Here is a 14879-nt window from a genome sequence, read left to right on the forward strand (position 1 = left end):
GCCCTGGGCAGGGCCGAAAGAGCAGCTTTGTGCGGAGAACAAAGCAGTGACTTTTGGCCTTTCAGAACGAGAGCACAGGCCTGTCGCCCTGGCAGGTGGCAAGGGGGCTTGGCAGTGGCCCTGAAGCGCTGACAGCCAGTTCTCCCTGGTATGAAAGGGCCTGAGGCCTGGCCCCCGTCACCCCACAGCTCCATTTCACGGGAACCACAGATGCCAACAAAACTCCTTTCTCCTCCTTCTCAAGACAGCAGTGAGGGCGCACCTCTGCTATCTTTATTTCATTTCATTCTATTTACCGGACTATAACAGGATCTGAGAGAGAGGGAGAGCTGTAGATAAATGGAGAAATAGACGCATAAGGACAGAAGAGAATGGGACAGCACCCACGCTGATGCGCTGCTGTTCACCACATATCTCGTTCTGGAGGCGGGGGGAGGGCAAGGCCCGCTGCTCCTCCTCCAGGGAGACTTCCTGGATGCCGGGAGCTAGAGGCAGAGCTGGTGTTCAGAGACACCTGAGCGATGGTTCCTCCCACTGTGGAATCTGTGGCCCTGCCCACGCCCAGTCTGGCTTGAGACCCAGGAAGGGCCTAGAGTCTGAAGTCAGACTGAGGATATGAACAGTTAAGTTCTTCCCGAAGGTTATATGAGCCCCAGAGCACACAGAACGAGCTTCCCAGGTCCACAGGAGGCCGCCTCACACAGACGGCACCTGTGCAGCCAGTGGGCACGGCCCCCACCCGCAGCCCCACACACACGGGGGCTCTGGAGCAGCAGATGCTGCCCCGAGAAATGCCACATCTGCTCCGATGTGACTTTCTATCCTTGGCTAATGGCATCGGGCATCCATCTGACCTCACACTGTGCGCTGTGAGCTGGGGCGGTGGCCTCTCCTCGCCAGCCTTAGCCCACCTGCCACAGGACAAGGCTTTCCTAGTCCAGTGCTTTCGGTCTCTCCAAGGGTTCCCACCCACTTATACATTTGATAAATATTTAATGAGAGCCGACCGTGTGCCAAGGACAGCTCTCAGTGCTGGGGATACAGCTGTGTAAAAAACACACAGTGCCTGTCCCTTACGGGGTTTGACAAAAAGCAAAAACCTAGGATATCATGGGACGTAGGAGTAGGAGCTGTGAGGAAGAACGAGGCAGCGTAAGAGGGGAATACAGGGTAGTCGGTGAGTGGTGAGCACGGGCAGGTCTGAGAGAAGGGAGGGAGGAAGCCATGTGCAGATCTGGGGAGAACAGGCTCCAGGCAGAGGGAGGAGCTAGTACAAAGGCCCTGAGGCACAGGTGAGCTCAGGGAGTCAGGGAGGCAGGAAAGAGATCACCATGGCTGTAATCAAGGGAGAAAAGGGATCCCACTAGGGGCCTTCATCTTCTGAGCCCCAATCTGCATTTGGAGATATCTCTGTCTCTGATGGCAGAGTGCAACCTGGGGCAAGCCTGACCCCCAAACTTCTTTTTGGTCCCCTAGAAGGTAAGGAGAAGCTACACAGATGAGCTGAGTCTTGTCCACCTCTGAGACGGAGCCAGCAGGACGAGGCTGGCGAGGGGAGAGGCTGGCGAGGGGAGAGGCTGGCGAGGGGAGAGGCTGCCTCAGGAGCTGAGGCCGCCGCCCCTTCCATCACTCCAAGAACCATCGCTGCTCAAGAGAGTGTGGAGGGGAGCCCCGACGGGCAGAAACAGAAAAATGACACACATAACGGGGTCTCGCAGTCAGAAGAAGAATAAACAGAACCACCAGAACAGGCTCCTAATGAAATAGCCACTGTAAGAAACAGACAACATAAAATAAAAGCTCTCAGGGAGATTCAGGCAGAGAACAGGGGACTGAAGAATGTGACTTTCAGGCTTTAAAATTCAGTAAATGAATCGAAGGCATGCAAAGTCGCTGTTGGGACTCAAATTAGTGGCCTGAAATTATCTTGAAATGCATGAGATTTGATAAATTTCACAAATATCATAATTGTGAACGCCACGTCTCATGACATGAGAACGACAAAGAGAAATCACAGGGACAAACTAGGAGGATGGATGCAGGCAAATAATAGGAATTTGAAAAGCAGGAGAGACAACAATTGAACAAACAAACAAGAAGAACATTCCCCTAAAGAGAAGCCTGCATCTGCAGAAGGAGAGGCCTCCCGAGGTCTAGGTAGGGCTGATGAACAAAAAACACAGAGTGCATATTCCAGTAGAATTTCTAAACTCCAAGGTCAAAGAACCTTAAAAGCTTCCAGCCAGAAAGAACAAGTGACTGTCACGTGAAAAAAAACAGGCTTCTCACCTGCCAGCCTGGGGCCTGGCAGACCGTGGGAAAACATCTGCAGACGCCTGAGAGGAAAGGATTACAACCAAGAGGCCTCCAATCTGCCAAGCTGCCACTCACTCCCCAGGAAAAGAAAATATCCGTGGCTAAGCAGAGAGTTAGAGAACATGTCACACATACCTGAAAAGAACTCCGCCAAACACTCATGAATTGAGACCTCAAGACAGAGGGTGACGGAAAGAAGAAAGACAGTGGTGTTCAGTGGACCCTGCAATCCATGGACCATCCACCCACATGGGGGACAGATGGTCTCAGAATATGTACCATAAAGTTAAGTTAGTGTTTGGGACAGGAGAGGTACTGCAAGAGGAATCCTAATTACAGTCTGGAACAGAATACAACCATCTCAGCAAAGTTTAAGAGCTGGGGATCGGCGTGAGGGAGTTCCTAAAATGGACCAGAGAAAACACGTGAAAGCATTTCAAAGCTCTCATTTTGCGGGGAATGACATGGAAGCACCATATCAGTCTCATCTTACTGGGGGGAAGGAGAGAAGGCAGTGATGGAACAGAATGACTCCCAGAAAACAGGTGGCTTCTCATATCCATGTAGTAAAAGGAAAACGCGTCTGATCATAAATATTGGGAAGGATAAAGTAACACTTTTAGGAAAGGAAAAGAACAGCAGAACTTCCAAACGAACAAGGGAAAAAAGGGAACCAACAGCAACATGATCAAAGCAGCAAAAATAAGGAAAAAGAAAAAAAGAAACAAGTAATAGAAAATTTTTAAAATGAAATGAAATCAAGTTTTGTAGTTGTTACATTAAGTATGAATACACTGGACTCTCCCTCTATAAGACAGACTCTGAATTTTTGACATTAAAAAAAAACCCCAGCAATATACTGTTTATGAGAAATCACTTAAAACTAACTCAAAAAGAAAGGTTTTTAAAGCAAAAGAGAAGGGTAAAATGATACCAGGCGAATGCAAACAAAAAGAAAGAAGACAGAGGTGGAATTATTAATCTTGAACAAGGTAGAATTTAAGATTAAAAGCATTAAGCAGGATAAAGAGCAACATCATAATGAGAAAAGGCACAATTTATAAAGAAGATCTAACAGTCATCAGCTTACAGATACCTATTAACAAAGCAGCTAACAATATAAAGCAAAACTTATTAAAGTTCTGGGAGTACTTGATTAAAAACACAGCCATACAGGAAAATACCTCATCCCTAGGCAGGCAGTCCCAGATAAGGTCAATTTAAAGACACAGGGGAAATGAATACAGCAATCCAGTTACCCAATTTAATAGTTATGATATGAAGCTCACATCCCTCCAATAGACAATATACATTATTTTATGTGTATACAGAACATCGACAAAATAATAATGTACTTACTTGATCACAAAAAGGGAATGATTTTTGAAAACCACATTCTTAGATCACAATCCACAAAATTAGAACAAAAGAATAAAAAGATCACCAAAAAATCTTAAATACTTGAAACTCCCACCTAACCTTTAGATCAAAGAGGAAATCAAAACTGAAATAACACACTATCCGGAAAGCCCTGAAAAAGAAGAAAACAAAACCTTTGAGGCCCAATAAGAGCCACAGAGGAAATCCATCATCAGAGCACACACACAATGAAGAGCTGAGGAAGCCCAAGTCCCAGGGCCCGTTACTGACAGGGGGCCTCTGAGAGGACCCCAGATATTCTTTCGCAAGTTCATGTTTCTATAAATTATAGAAGTAATCTGTTTTTATATCCTTTTTCTTGTAGAGCCTCTCCCAACACCCATCCCCAATTATATAAGCCGCAGTTCCCACAAAAGTTGGATCTGTTCATTTCAGCTTCGAACGCCTTCGTAATTACAATGTCCCATAACCAGAGCTACCAGAAGGGTGAAGTGCCCAAGCTCACAGTGTTTCTCCACAGAGAACAAGTGACACTTGGGAGGGACAATTCTGTACTGAACGGGACCATCCCTGGGCTTTGCAGGACATTTAGCATCCCCGGCCCCACCCTGGGGACTACACGCCACTAGTCCTCTCCATTTGTTTTGACAGTAAAAAAGTCCCCCACATACCCATGGGGAGAGAAGGTGGTATGAAACACTACTGAAAACCTAGATGCTAGATGTTGATCTTGCCTAGATTTAGTAATAATGAGAAAATAAGGCTGGATTTTCACCCAGCTCAGAGTTTCTCAAACAGGTTTCAAAATCTATCACCATTTTATTCAAACTCCAAGAGGGAAAGCGCCCTTTGGAAGCAAGGCTCTTGAAGTGTCCGAATGAAATAAACTCGAATCTGAAATTTGTGTAAGAGCCTAAGAGCCAGGACTCCTTCAGTCAGAGGGAACGGGGTCTCCCTGCAGCCCTGCCTCTTTCCAGGAGGTGAGCTTGTGACTGGTGACTTCTGAGGCCCAGCTCTCTCCTTTGTGAAAGGGCTATCATTTCACCTCTCGCAGAGATAAGGATGACTAAGTGAGGTAAGCAAAATGCCTACAAGGGTCTGGAGGACACTTATTCTTCAACTTTACTTCTCCTCCCATCCTAGCCTGCTCTGTCTCTCTGGAGAGTTTTCTGGAGCTGTGCCTCCCCCGACTGAGAACCATGTTGAAAAGTTGGTCCATCTTTTGAAGATGCCTCCTTATGGGTGTGTGAAACACATTTCCCCTTGGGAGAACTGAGCAACGGCCTGAGGTCCTCTGCTGCTGGACAGAACTGGGATGGCTTTGTGAGCTTGTCAGAGATTCTCGCTGGTGGGGATGGACAAACTTGGGAAAGAACACTTTTTACATTCACCAGACACGACCCTGAATGTGCAGTCATGAAAATGCGAGAGGATGAGAAATGCCCAGACAAGGTGAGTCAGGACACAATGCATTCAACAGTCTGTCTACACAGGAGCGTGTTCTAAGGAAATCAGACAAATGCGATATGTACCAAAAGGTACTCCTATCAGCATTCTGTCTAATAGTGAAACATTGGGAAAATGCCAAACCTTGAGGAATAATTAACCAAACTGTGACATATACACCATTATAAACCAGAAGATTGGATTCAATGATACTCTAAAACCACTTGCAGCTTTAAGATTCTATCATCATATTTATTCACTCACAAATATATAACAAGAGGCTGGTACTGTGTTGGCTGCTTCAATATAACAGTAATATAAATTATAAAGAAATAAGCCACTGATGAATAAACACATACATTATGCCCCAGCAATTCCTCTCCTAGGTACATACCCACCAGAAATGCAGACATATGTACAACAAGACGACATGAACAAGAATGTTCATAGCAGTGCTACTGCTAATAGCCCAAAGTGGAAACAACCCCAATATCTAACCCCAATAGAATAAATAAACTAAATGTAATCTATTCTTACAACGCGGGAGATTTTGATGAGGCAAACAGTGCAATCACCAAGATGGAGCTGCCACGGAAGGACACCACAGACGTTTCCCCGAGACAACCCATCACGTGCGCACCACGGGGAAACTTGAGTGGATTTGTGCAGAATCCACAAATAACTCAAGAATGCATAAATCCACCATAACTCAAGGTGCGTCCCCTGATGACCAAGCCAAACTTCTCCAGGTCAGACCAGCCTCTGCCATCAATTCAGCCCATTTGTGAACTCACGGAGAGGAGCTGGATCTTCCCGCTCCACCCATCGCCATCTCTTTCCCAAATCCCTGCTCTTGCTTGTATATTGATAACAGTCAACAGACAACAGCATCTCTCTCTCTCATGTACATTTAAACTTTGTGCAGAGATCTTTATGTGTCTGAGTTGTTTTGGGTATTTCTTGACAAATGGAATAAAATGAAAGAAGCACTGCGACACACAACATATATAAATCTCACAAATGCAGTGTTGAGCAAAAGAAGCCAAGCAAAAAGGAATGCATACTGTAGCACTCCATTTATATAAAGTCCCAAAACAGGCAAAACTAATCTCTGGTGTTAGAGGTCAGAACAATACCTCCCCCTGGAAAGGAGGGAAACGGTAATGATTGAGAGGGATACAAAGGGGGTGGGAGGGTCTGGAACTTTCTATTTCTTAATCTGGATGATACTTACATGGGTATGTTCATTTTATGATAATTCATCAGATGCACACTTGTGATTAGTAACTTTACTATATATTGTATTTCAATGAAAAGTTTTTATTTAAAAAACTAAATCAGGCACCACTGAGGAATACAGAAACTAAAAGTAATTAGAATGTGTTGCTACTTTCTCATTGAAGGAACACACGAGCTCAAGACACACAGGCAAACACACACACAGACACACACTTCTTACTGAAGGACTCTGTTTCTGTGGTTATTATCTTGCTCTCCTACACTATCACTACTTTCTCCCTCTAGACTGGATCATCTGAACGCTAATATGCTCTAGGATTTTCCACTTGGCAAAGAAAAACAAAAACTGCTGTCAGCCCTCATTCCTTTGAGCTACTGTCCCTTTAGTCACAGTCCTGATGGAGCCTAGACCCACTGTCACTTCTGCAACCCCGCGTCTTCTTCACCTTCATCACCAACTTCTATTCTCTCCACCCATGACAGATGCTCTTGGCAAGTCACTGGTGACTGCAGCCTGGTGGTCACTTACCCATCTTCACCTTAGCCTCTCAACAGTATGTGACACAGAGGCCACTTCCTTCTTGAAAGGTTCTCCTTTTCTGCCCCTGTGACCCACATTTGCCCGGTGTTCTTCCTATCTCATTGGCTGCTCCTTCTGTGTCTCTGCTCAACCTCTAGATGTTGGAGAGCTCCAGAGTTTGGTCTTAGGTCTTTACCCTTTTCTATCTTTACAGTTTTCCTAAGAGAGTGTAGCCAGCCCCGTGCCTTTAAATTCCATCCTTGTGCTGATGACTCTCAACTCTTTATCTCCACTCCTCAGTTACCATCTTGATTTGGATGTCTTACGGAAGTCTCAAAATCACCATGTCAAAATGTCTTGATTTCCCTCTAAAGTTGACCGTGCTCCTACCCCGCTCTGTCCCATCTCATGAACTGCACTGGTCACCTAGCTATTTAGACGCTCAGCAAAGAGTCCTCCTTGACGACTCTCCCTCACACTGCATACCAGCAAGTCCGGTTAGCTCTGTCTTCAAATATCTCCAGAATCTGACCCTCTCTTAGCGAACACGCTCATCCAGGCCACCACTCGCTCTCGGCTGCACAAGCGCAACAAGCCTCCAACTGGCCTCCCTGGTTCCACGCTTGCCCCGCTGTGATGTGTTCACACAGCAGCCAGAGTGGACTTGGCAAAAATAGAAACCAGATTGATCACTTCCCTGCTCAAAATTCCCCAACAGCTACCTACCGCACCTGAAATAAAATGCAGACTTCGCACCAAAATCTGGGCAAAAAGTTACATCATAGCCCGCCGGTTTACTTCTTCTCTCTCTCCTCCTCGTTCACGCTGCTCCGGCCACAGCTCTGGTCTCTCCTGCCTCTCACACACAGCCCACGCTCACTCGCACTCAGAGCTTCACCCCGACAGCTCCTCTGCCTGGAGCACGCTCCCAGACTTCTACATGACTGTCTCACTCACTAGGTCTCTGCTCCAAAGTCACCTCCTCAGAAAGGCCTTCCCCACCTGCCCACCCTACCCAGGGCCCTCTGCGTCTCTTCTCCCCTCCCCCCAGCCTCGACCTCTTCTTCCTCTGATGGCGATTTACCTCTTTGCCCGTACCCTTGCTTTACATCACCTCATTATGTACGTTTCCTCGTTGATGCTTTATCTTCCCCATAAGCTGCAGCAAGCAGAGAAAGAATGTACCTGCGGCTGGAGGGTAGTGGGCGGGGGAGGAGGGGTAGGCGAGGGCTAGGTCACAGAAGACCCGACTTGAGAGCTGAGTAAGTCTCCCGTAACGACTGACACTTGACACCTAAGGCCACGAAGAGCCAGCACTTTCATAGAGATGAGGAACAAAGGTCAGTACAGAAAATGAAAATAAAATCAGGAAATTTAACCAACATGATGAAACATACCCTTTTCCCGACCGGAGAGGCTGTTTGTGAAGACGGGAGGGTCAGGCACCTGCGGCCGGGAGGGGCCGGGGGCAGAGCTCCAGGACGCCAGGCTTCCCCTCGTGCTGTCGTGACTGCTCCCGAGCCGAAGGAGCCAGTGATCAGACAAGGAGGAGCTGGTGGAACCTGTGGAGGAAGCACAGAGAGGGAGGGCTGGACCCAACTGCAGCCCGGAGGGCCCCAGAGGAGCTGCTCACGGCTACATTCCCACCCCCGAGCCCTGGAACCGCAGATCCCGAGCAGAGTTACACAAACAGAAGTTGATGACCAGAGGAGAGACTTGCAACTGATGAGCCACGTGACCAAGCTGAAACATCCAGGGAAAGGCCTTTGGGCACAGAAAGGAAAGTACGTTGATAAATATTGAAATGCTTTTCATGAAATTACTTATTGCTGACTCCAGTTTTCTAAATAGGGTATGCTTTTCATTATTCTTTCTACGTCTGTCTTCCGTAAAAGGAAGGCCAACTTCGCATTAGGGTTGATTTAGATCTCCTGGGGCATCTTGGTTTTATTTGGCCATTTTCCAACCATTGTTGGGGAGAAAAATCTGAGTAATAATAATAATTAAAAAATGCTCTCTCAGAGGGAACCCTCATTCACTGCTGGTGGGAATGCAAACTGGTGCAGCCTCTGTGGAAAACAGTACGGAGATTCCTCAAAAAATTAAAAATAGAAATACCTTATGACCCAGCTATCCCACTACTGGGTATCTATCCAAAGAACCTGAAATCAACAATCCAAAGAGGCTTATGCACCCCTATGTTCATTGCAGCATTATTCACTATAGCCAAGACATGGAAGCAACCCAAGTGTCCCTCAACTGATGATTGGATGAAGAAGATGTGGTATATATATACAATGGAATACTACTCGGCCATAAAAAAAGACAAAATCATCCCATTTGCAACAACATGGATGGACTTGGAAGGTATTATGTTAAGGAAAATAAGCCAGACAGAGAAAGACAAACACCCTATGATTTCACTCTATGTGGAAGATAAATGAACACAAGGACAGAGAGAACAGTTTGGTGGTTACTAGGGGGAAGAGGGTTGGGAGGTGGGCACAAGGGGTGAAGGGATGCATTTATATGGTGATGGACAAACAATAATGTACAACTAAAAGTTCACAATGTTATAAACTTATGACATCAGTAAAAAAAATGCTCTCTCATCCCAGAGATAAGGATGGCTAGTTTGCAGAGTGAAATAAGTCACATAAAAAGGTCAACTTTGACCCCTGTTTTTCTCGATACTTCAAAGCAGGTTGGAGGCTGTCTAATGAGCATATTGCTGGGGAGTGGGAAACAGCTACACTAAGAAATTAAGGGGCTCTATCCCTTATAACTCCCCTTCTATCAGGGCTAATCCAGGTTTATACCACACCAGCTTGACTAAAATCTGGCTTGATATGAGTGAGGCTGGGAATATGAAATCCCACACTGCCAAGAGTCACCTGCCAGATACAAAATATCATTCCTTTCCCCTTTCTTGGATTTCAGTATATCCATCCCACATCTTCACAAAGGGGATACCAGCCTGTAGTGCTCATACCTCTGCACAGCCATCAGAGCTTCCCCTTTCAGATCCTCGCCTACCTTTCCTGGTCCTTGATGTCCAATTGAGCATCTTCCCAGTTCTTAAAGTGACCTCCCAATTCCCTGACTCCCGTCCTGAGCAGCAGCCCCTACCTCTCATGGAGCTGCTGGCTGACCACGGAGGGATGCTGTTCCGTTTCTGATAAAATAGGATGTAGGCCCCTCGGGTATTAACCTCATTTTCTTGAAGAGGTTCCACCGTACTGTCGTCGTAACTGTACCACTGGCCATCCAGAGAGTTCCGGCAGTAGGCTGCAAAGGTCCAAACCCCAAGCCCCAATTATTGGAGTCCCCAAAAGCAGCAGGACATTTCCCACTGGCATAGCTGAAAAATGGACATATTTGTAACAGAATAAGAAAAATCAGTCCATTTTTAGCCAAAAATGAATTTTATGAAATTAGGAGAGATCAATCAGTTACACTCCCAGATTCTTACTGATCAAGTGTGCTGTCACTTTAAGCTGAATCCTTATGCTGTGGCCCTTGCTCAGGCAAAATCTCCAATAAAAGGGAGTCCCCAGTTATTCAGCCAGACAGTAATGTCGATGTTCACCCCGTTTATTCTGAGAGCTTCAAAACGCACATCCCTGATTCAGCGTGCAATGAAAATATGCAGTTGGGATTATGATATACTTCTTTCCTACCTAAGGATTGAAGTCGAACATTTAAGAAAATGTTCGTAAATAAGATTCTCACCCCCTTCCAAATAAGAACAACACAATATTCTTCTTTCCCTTCACATCTCAGTGAACGGCACCAAAACCCACTAACCCGGGAGTCAGCCAACTTCTGTAATGGGCCAGAGAGCAGATATTTTAGGCTTTGCAGGTCATGTACGGTCTCTGCCACATATTCCTCTTCTTGTTCCTTTTTACCACGTTTAAAAATGTAAAAACTGGGGCTGGCACAGTGGCATAGTGATTAAGTTCACACGCTCCGCATCGGCGGCCCGGGTTTGCCCCGGGATTCGCAGGTTCGGATCCTGGGCACAGACCAACGCACTGCTTATCAAGCCATGCTGTGGCAGGCGGCCCACATACAAAGTAGAGGAAGATGAGCACAGATGTTAGCTCAGGGCCAATCTTCCTCAGCAAAAAGAGGAGGATTGGCAACAGATGTTAGCTCAGGGCTAATCTTCCTCACCAGAAAAAAAAAATGTAAAAACCATTTTTAACTCGTGGGCTGTACAAACTGGGTGCTGAACTAGATTTGGCCCCCGGGCCATAGTTAGCTAACCTCGCACTAACCCACACCAGGCACCTAAGAGTCCATCTTCGCTCCTCCCTCTCCATTCCCCTTCCACCCACACCCAGTCCAAAAGCCAGTCTTACTGACGCTATTTCCAAACTGTGTATCAAATACCCCAATTGTCATCACTCAAGTCCCAGCCAATACCATCTCTCACTTGAGCCCCAGCCAATACCATCTCTCACTTGAGCCCCAGAAACATCCTCCTAACTAGAATTCCAACTCTTGCTCCCTTCTGCCCATTCTCCATAGAGCAGAGCTACCACCTCAATTTGTAAACTAGAGTACGTCTTTACTCCTCTGCCTTAAACCTTTAAATGACTTTTCATCACCCTTTGGAAAAAATGCAAACTTGTCCATGGCCTAGAGTGCCTTCTGATCAAGCTCTGCCCACTTCTCCAGCCCCATCTTGTGTAACTTACCCCTGGATCACTACAATTCAGCTACGACAGGCTTTTTAATAGTGCACCATTAGTACAGTGCACCTTTCAAAAATGACATATTTTAAAGCATTTTTTTAAAAATGAAATAATTTATGTTATTCTAGAATAGAAGAGACCAAGGCATATGATTATGAACAACTGAACGAGTCACCCAGCTATTTGTTTCTGTCCTTACATTCGTCTACTTCTTTTAAGTCCCCCTGAGGGATTAACAAATAGATTAACAAATAATGTACCCTACAGAAATAAAAAATATTAAATCTGTTAAGAGTCCCTGTGTTGAATCACAGATGAGGACAAATGTTACTCTCTGGGTTCCAACAGCCACTCTCCTATATTTGATATGGTCGAAAATCTGGGCTGTAACTAAATTTATATTCCGACCACCAACCTACTCAACTCTACGGCTTGGCCCAGGCGCCCCCACTGTGGCAGGTGCTTGGTGTGCGGCGGGCAAGGGGTCAGCTCACGCCCACTGCCCAAATGAGCTCTGCGTTCCAGCAGTCCCTCTTCCCGGGCCACAGCCACAACACGTGGCCACGGCAGCCACGGGCCGGGAGGCAAGGCTCACCTGTGTAGTGCCCACCTTGCAGACTGCCGTGGTGGTTGCAGACGGCGTACAAGTCGTACAGGAAGTCCAGCGGGTAGCTGGTGGGCAGGCAGGCCGGCTGCTTCCAGGAAGGCCAGGGGCCCGGCGCAGGCTTGGGGCTGGTGCTTCTCTGGGCCACATGAGGAGCCATGTCGAGGCCGGAGAGCGGAAACCTCACCAGCGTGGAGAGCTTGTTTCTTCTCTCGCCCACCTGGCAGAACCTTTTGAGGTGGATGATGAGGATGTCAGGCAGGGTCCACAGACTCAGCTTTACCACGCCCTGCTGGAGGGCTTTGCAGTGGGGGCACTTCCACGCATCATCCTGGGCCAGCTGGAAGGGAAGCCACCAGGACCGTGAGGCCTCCGCGGCACACGGGCAACCTGCTGAAAGGCAACCAGCCCCCTTCTCCCCCAGAAGTGGACCCCAAGGCAGGACCTGCTCCTCCTTGGTATAGAACTGGAAGCATTCGTCCAAGGTGCAGCTATGCTGCTGGTGCGCCTGCTGCTGCCGCCACACGCTGTCCGCGTCCTGGACCCGCTCCTCCTGGAGGCTCCCGAACAGGCTGCATCAGGGGGCAGACGGCACTCAGGGCTTCTCACCTCCAAGAGGGGTTTCACCTAACTCTACTCACAGCAAACAGCGCGGAGGGCATCCGCCAGGTGAGGCAAAGGCCTCCTTCCTAAGGGTTCCCGGGGCACCTCGTGCATACCCTGACTCAGGGCTCACTCTGTTTTAGTGGAATCCTCGATCTTCCCCACCAGCTCCATGAGGGACCAAGTTCTCGGCTTACTTGTTTCTGTCTCCTCATCCTTGCACTGGGCCTAGCACCTAGTAGGAGATTAATAAACACCTGCTGGACTGAACAGTGTCCTTTTTCAAAGTAGGGCAGATGCACCCAGTGTTACAGAAGCAGCCAAGTTTAGTGATTAAGAGCATGGACTCGAGCCAGACGACCTGGGTTCAAATCCCGGCTCTGCCATGCACGAGCTGTGTGACACACAGCAATTGTTCAACCTCTCTGTGCCTCGGTTTCCACATCTGAAAACGTGGGTTATAGTAGTACCTATCTCATAGGATGTGATGAAGAGTAAATAAATTGTATATATGTCAATTGTTCAGTGCAGTGACTGGCACAGGGTGAGTGGGAAAGCGCCACATAACTGTTTACTACTATGATGTTACTGCCACTAACACCGCCCACCACCTTCATTATGACTACTACTATCATCGTGGTTATATACAGACAATTGTTATTCAGGTTTCTCGGGGGAATGGGTTACAGGGCGTCAAGGAGGCGTGCATAAGCGTTACAGTCATACTGGGGTGAGCCAGGCTCGGGAAGATTTGTTTGCACAGGCAGGACTGTCTCCCCTCTGCTGGCGCCCAGCTCTGTTGAACTCACCGCTCCTTGGCTCCGCTGTCCCACTCCACAGCCAGTTTGATGTGGGGGGGGCCTCCTGGCCTCCTGAGGTGCAAAGCCCTGAGGAGAGAACCGGAGCCCGTCAGAAAGCAGGGAGCCCCCTCCCCACAGCTCTGCAGAGTTCCGGGGTCAGCCTCTGACCCCAGGACGGATGGTCCAAACAGAAATGCCTAAAACGGAGTGTAAACTGAGGTCAGGTATCTGGGGAGCTGCTGTCTGCTGAAGGCTGGTCCTAAATCTCCCTCTAAACGCTCTCTCCTCACTCCCTTGGGAGCTTGAGAGCTCTGGAGATGTGGGTTCCTGCAAGGACACACATCGACGCTCCCACTGCAGCCCCAGCTACCGCCTCCATGTCGAGAGGGCAGTTCCACCCAACTGTGCTACACGAATACCCGATTCTGACCGTGCCTACAAGGAGCTGCTGACTGTCCCCGCACCACAATGCGAAAGGAGCACCTCCTGGTCCAGCTCCACAGCCTAAAAAGTCTTCCCCTTCCAGACCCTCCAATACCCAGAAAGTCTCAGTGTGAATCAGCCTACAGCTCTTCCCAGCTGCTTGGGCTCAGCCCATTTCAGAAAATGTCGCTCGACCTTAATGTAGAAGTCATCTCTACACGACAGTAGAAGATGTGAAACCAACAAGACACATATACACAAGTGATGGGAAAACCTGCACCTAAAATAATGTTTAAAATGTATTGCAAGAAAAAAAGTGGGCATGTCACATGAGTTCCCAGCTGTGACCAACATGATTCAAAAAGAGGTTTTGGGCTCATGGAGGTACAAAATTCTGTGATTAGCACCAACAGGTCTGGGGTGGAGTTGGGGCACCATCCTGACGATCAGGAGTCAGGAGAAGCAGGAATAAGGTGTGGCTGGGAGAAGCCCTCCAGCTCAGTGAGCCCTGTTGATTCAGGACAAACAATGACTGCCCTTCCTCACTCTTCTGTAGAGTGGGGGGACTAAGCTACGACATGTGACTGTCTCCCTCCTCACCTCCCTCATGCCCCCAAAGGAGGAGAAGCCCCTTATCTGGTGGGACTGGGGGCAGGGGATCAGCTCAGCTGCTCCTGATTACTCCTCTCTACGACCTAAATACTAGCAAGCTGGCGTTCTCGCTCCTCACTGCCTGAGCTTCCTGGAAGCAGCTCTGCCCCTGCAGGTGGAAGGCTGGCAGACTGATGTATATTCGATTCAGGGGAGACACATTGGGGAGCCTGTTTGCAGCCCTAGATCTAAGC

General features: G+C 47.9%; 1 protein-coding gene across 2 annotated transcripts in view; it reads right to left on the minus strand.

Moving 5' to 3' along the window:
* Window positions 1–14879, minus strand: part of USP43 (ubiquitin specific peptidase 43) — a 64934-nt gene that overhangs the window by 12222 nt on the left and 37833 nt on the right. Inside the window, exons 10-14 of one of the 2 annotated variants that reach the window (XM_087440422.1) lie at window positions 13621–13698; window positions 12654–12780; window positions 12215–12548; window positions 10031–10189; window positions 8299–8463 (exon numbers count right to left, since the gene is read on the minus strand). In XM_087440422.1, the coding sequence (XP_087296548.1) occupies window positions 8299–8463; window positions 10031–10189; window positions 12215–12548; window positions 12654–12780; window positions 13621–13698 (863 nt within the window). Of the gene's footprint in view, window positions 1–8298; window positions 8464–10030; window positions 10190–12199; window positions 12549–12653; window positions 12781–13620; window positions 13699–14879 lie in introns of both variants that reach the window. The other variant, XM_014789796.2, reaches the window with a different exon arrangement.

This window comes from Ceratotherium simum, chromosome 16 (genome assembly GCF_057802395.1).
Source record: "Ceratotherium simum simum isolate JZ-2026a chromosome 16, ASM5780239v1, whole genome shotgun sequence".
In the NCBI taxonomy this organism is placed as follows: Eukaryota; Metazoa; Chordata; class Mammalia; order Perissodactyla; family Rhinocerotidae; genus Ceratotherium; species Ceratotherium simum.